General features: G+C 31.1%; 1 protein-coding gene across 1 annotated transcript; it reads right to left on the bottom strand.

Moving 5' to 3' along the window:
• Window positions 1-257: 257 nt before the first annotated feature.
• Window positions 258-3,431, bottom strand: LOC145305945 (uncharacterized). The gene is made up of 5 exons (XM_080147842.1): window positions 2,870-3,431; window positions 2,212-2,295; window positions 1,399-1,510; window positions 877-918; window positions 258-654 (listed from the first exon to the last, which is right to left on the bottom strand). The coding sequence occupies exons 1-5, from the start codon at window positions 2,922-2,924 to the stop codon at window positions 597-599; spliced, it is 351 nt and encodes a 116-aa protein (XP_080003968.1). The 5' UTR covers window positions 2,925-3,431; the 3' UTR covers window positions 258-596.
• Between the last annotated feature and the right edge of the window lie 741 nt (window positions 3,432-4,172).

Raw genomic sequence — 4,172 nt, forward strand, 5'->3', positions numbered from 1 at the left:
AAGATACTATTTCTCACAAAAATTTTGAAAATCGGACCAAAAACACTAAAAAAATATGAAAATCAGTAATAAGCTGCTTAAAAGCAGTCGGAGAGCCATGGATGTTGCATACTTAAATATGCTCCATAATGATGAGAATAATGTCTAGCTCTAATAGTGGCTGAGTAAATCTCAATTCCCTCTAAGCGTTACGTACTCACGGACGGACAGACATAGTTGATTATAGAGTAGCTTTGCTACTATAAACAAAACTTGCATAAATGTATAAAATGTATTTTATTGTGATCAATAATCCTATAAATTAAAGTATTACATATATAAACACAAGTTTTTTTTGTTAACATTTCATTAATGGAAGACATTTGTTTTCCCTACTAAATAGACTATCAGTTCCAATTAAGATGTATAAAATAAGAAATAAAAAAAATATATGTCTTTGCATTTTTGAAGTACCTTTTGTTTTTTTCTCAGAAGCTAAATATCTTGGTTATTTCTAGTCCGTATGGGTTGTACTTTGTACACAAATGCTTTGTAAATGTATTGGGGTGATTTTAAAATATTTTCACATGACCTCTCCCGCTAGATGTTTTAATTCTCTATGCATAATTAACTGAAATTAGGTTGCCCAGGGAAAATACTCCAAACAGAAAAACACTGAAAAAATAGATTATTTTACATATAGGACAATTCTAGGAATTAATGTTCCAAAATTCAGATGAATATGTAATGATTATATCACACAAAAAAGTTACAATAAAAAAGGTAACAATCAGCATGTTCTAAATGAACATACTAACATGTCTGAATAAAGAAAAAGATCTTATTAGTACGTTCCAACTCTAATCTAATTAAAGTTTCTTTCATAAAAAGGTTCACCTTATGGCCCATTTCAAAGAAGTCCACAGGTTTAGCTGCAGTCTGAAATTTGAAAAATTCAATATGAATATCAGGGTTTTAGGGACATTGGATTCATTGTTTTTAATTCATCTAGGACAATGATCTATAAGTTTAAAGCAATTATTCTAGTGATCAATTACTATATTAGGTAACTAGCGGTTTCGCCCCTAGAGGCATCTAGGGGCACCTGATGAGGGGGGGAGTTTAATCCCTAAACCCATTTTTTAAATTTAGAACTAAAATCAGTATTTTTAGTGGAGATTTGGGGGGGGGGGGGGAGCGGTGTCCTCCTACCCAATTTTTTTTTGATTATTTTTTAATGGGGGGGGGGGGTAAATATTTTTCCTAGGGGCGAATTCTCTTGAGAGGGTGGTGATAGCCTCCTCCAAAATATTTGTAAACCTTCCTTGTTTCTATGAGAATCTACCCTGTTAAGGAGAACCCGATCGGCCACCGTGAAATTTAAAGTAGTTATGCTACCTTTAAAAAAATAAAATTTACCTAAAACACAAGTAGAAAGCAACCATAGTTTCTAGAATGTGGATAAATAATGCTCCATAGTATATTTTACAAATCATGGCATTATTTGTTTTCACAAAACTCATATACCAATCTAAACAATAATTACAACGTCCTCTATAAAGCAAATCTCAACAAAATAATATGGTGGGTCAAACGAACATGAACGCTTATAGACAATATACTATATTATTTTTAGGTCTGAACAAAGATTTGATGAAAAACTATTGCAAGCGAAGTTTTTGTATAATTTGTGTTGGTCTATCTGTATGTACCAGATAGCTCCTTATAATTAAGCTAGGGATGTTAGAATTGTTCTATCGATTTAAAACTTGACATTTAGAAAGAGAAGCAACTTTATAATCATTACCAGAATATCCGAACAAGTCCATTTAAACATGATTTTAACTTTTAAAAAAAATTCTTATGTGATATATTTTTCCTAATCATCTGATGGTTGTATTACTAATTACTTGAAAAACAATGAAGTACAATGTTATATTCAATTCCTACAATAAAAGTATTTCCTTATACAGTATCATTTTTAAAATTAGTTTTGCTAATATATTGTCTTGACTTATACATTTATCTTCTGTTTACTAAGCTCTGACAATAAACAAGTTTGTTTGTTCCAACCGCTTTTGAGCTTTGCTTTATGAATGTGGCAATCCTTGTTAAGGCTTAATTATAAGGATACAAATACATAAAAGCTGGAATAAAAATAGCCAAGTATATTTCAATACCATGCAATGCAAGAAACGTCCAAAAAATCACCAAGACCAGGAAAATACTGACCTGTAACAACACCAGTGCTAGGTAGAAGATGAGGAGCAAACACAGACATAGACAGAAGATACCATAGGCCAAATAAGATAAATCCTATAAAAAAGAATACAAGAATGACACCATCTGTAACATCAAAGCTTACATAGTAAGTATAGGTTTTCCTTACATAAAAGCAACAGGATGTCTATGTGTCTGTTTTTATGTCTGTAGCTTAAGGGATGTTTTATAAATAATGTTAGGGAGGGTACCTCCACAGGGTTATAAAGCCATAAGACAATGGCCGAAAAATTCATGTACATCCCCAATAATTATGCACAAAATTTCCCCCTTTGTAGATTACTATTATTGGCTGAAACGTTTGGACACTTAACATCATGAACAAATAAATTTTAAAGTCACCAAAGTTGTTAAGCCAAGTTGTTAATAAGAAATCCTTATTATAAAATGTGTATACTAGTGAAATAAACAGCCCAATGTCCCCCCCCCCCCTGCAGTACCTTAACCATCCCAAGAAACCTCAGCCAAAAATTATTACTTTTTCTTTACAAGAGTAAAATGAAAATTGGAGGATCAAATATCCTATTAACTAAAGTGCAACTAGTGGCCTTGCAGCTAGTATTAACATTGTACATTGTAAATCTGACATTTTTTCAGATTTAAAATTTACCTTCAATGTACCAAGGTGAACGTTGGAAATAATTAGCAGGTACTTTTCTTGTCATTATTTAGTATTTCACACAAAAAAAATCTGAAATTCAAATGAATTGAGGTATATAACCTTCAGTAAAGCTCAGTTGTACACGTTTTAAGGCCGAGGAATTCCAATAATTTTACTTTAAATTAATATTTGTCAATATAATACTACTTTAAAAAATATTTTTTTGTCCAATTGTAATTTGTAAGTTTCAAATCTCAGAAATTACTGGTCTAATTAGATTGGGTTATTTATTCAAAAAAAACTTTAGAAATATTATGGAGTGGTTTTAGGCTATTTTCCTGATATTTTCGGTCCTCAGCAATTAAGTAATTTATAAGTTACTTACTTGTTATTTTTTTAAGTTAGAGTTAAATACAATTCTATTTTTACTGTTCGGTCTAAAATCATTCGCTATTCTCATCCAGCAGAAAAAAAAACATTCAACTATGCATATATCTTATCTCTTAAGTCAATATTATTTTTATTTCATGTTTGTTTGTTTACATTTTTATTAAGCGCATCTATCTAAAAATACCGCGGTATAGTTTAATAATTAAAAGTCGTCTTTTTAATACATAGGTGTTATCAAGTATGGTATGGGATGACAGTTCATTAGGCATGTTAAAATTTTCCTTTCAGCTTTGAATACTGATTCTTGCAACAATTAGATAATAATTACCAAAATGTCTATTTTTAACATAATGATTTAAGCATGTTAGAATTATCCTATTGATTACAAACTTTAATGCAGATGATTTCTTTAACAATTAGATACAGTTCAAAAAGTGTAGCAACTCTAAAATCATTACCATACTAATTTACCTAAATTTATTAAAAAGTTTGTTTAGCAAGGAGTGGAAGTCCAATGAATGATAATTTAATTTCCATGCAATAATGTAATTACGCTTTGTTTAGCCTTTTGTAGTTGATAGTTAAGGTATGGAGGTAGGTTGTTAGGGGACAATGAATTTAAATTTTTTATTCCATTAGAGTAAAGCACTAGAGGGGGAGTGGGTTAAACACCTGTATGTCCCCATCCCAAGGACCCTGTGCCGACTTCCAATTGGGTTTTTAAAAATTAATCAGTAGTGTCGGGCATATTAACACAGCCAAGTAGCAGAAAACAATTTGCTAGCAGATGAAAAAGGTCCTTGGAAAAAGGGGGGCAGGTAGATGTATATACATATATTATTATTCCCCTCAACTCTCTTCATAATAATATATAATTGGATGAAAAGTTACTGTACTATACCTCCATCCCTGGGGAAGTTAG

Source organism: Acartia tonsa, chromosome 14 (assembly GCF_053477335.1).
Source record: "Acartia tonsa isolate MP-2025a chromosome 14, ASM5347733v1, whole genome shotgun sequence".
Lineage (NCBI taxonomy): Eukaryota > Metazoa > Arthropoda > Copepoda > Calanoida > Acartiidae > Acartia > Acartia tonsa.

What these genes read in the sequence shown, in the direction of transcription:
- LOC145305945 (XM_080147842.1), bottom strand. Translation starts at nt 2,924, where the DNA reads ATGACAAGAAAAGTACCTGCTAATTATTTCCAACGTTCACCTTGGTAC. An exon ending in TAGCACTGGTGTTGTTACAG is followed by an intron (nt 1,511 to 2,211) that starts GTCAGTATTTTC and finishes ATTATTGTTTAG; the next exon opens with ATTGGTATATGAGTTTTGTG. An exon ending in TCTTTGAAATGGGCCATAAG is followed by an intron (nt 655 to 876) that starts GTGAACCTTTTT and finishes CTATTTTTTCAG; the next exon opens with TGTTTTTCTGTTTGGAGTAT.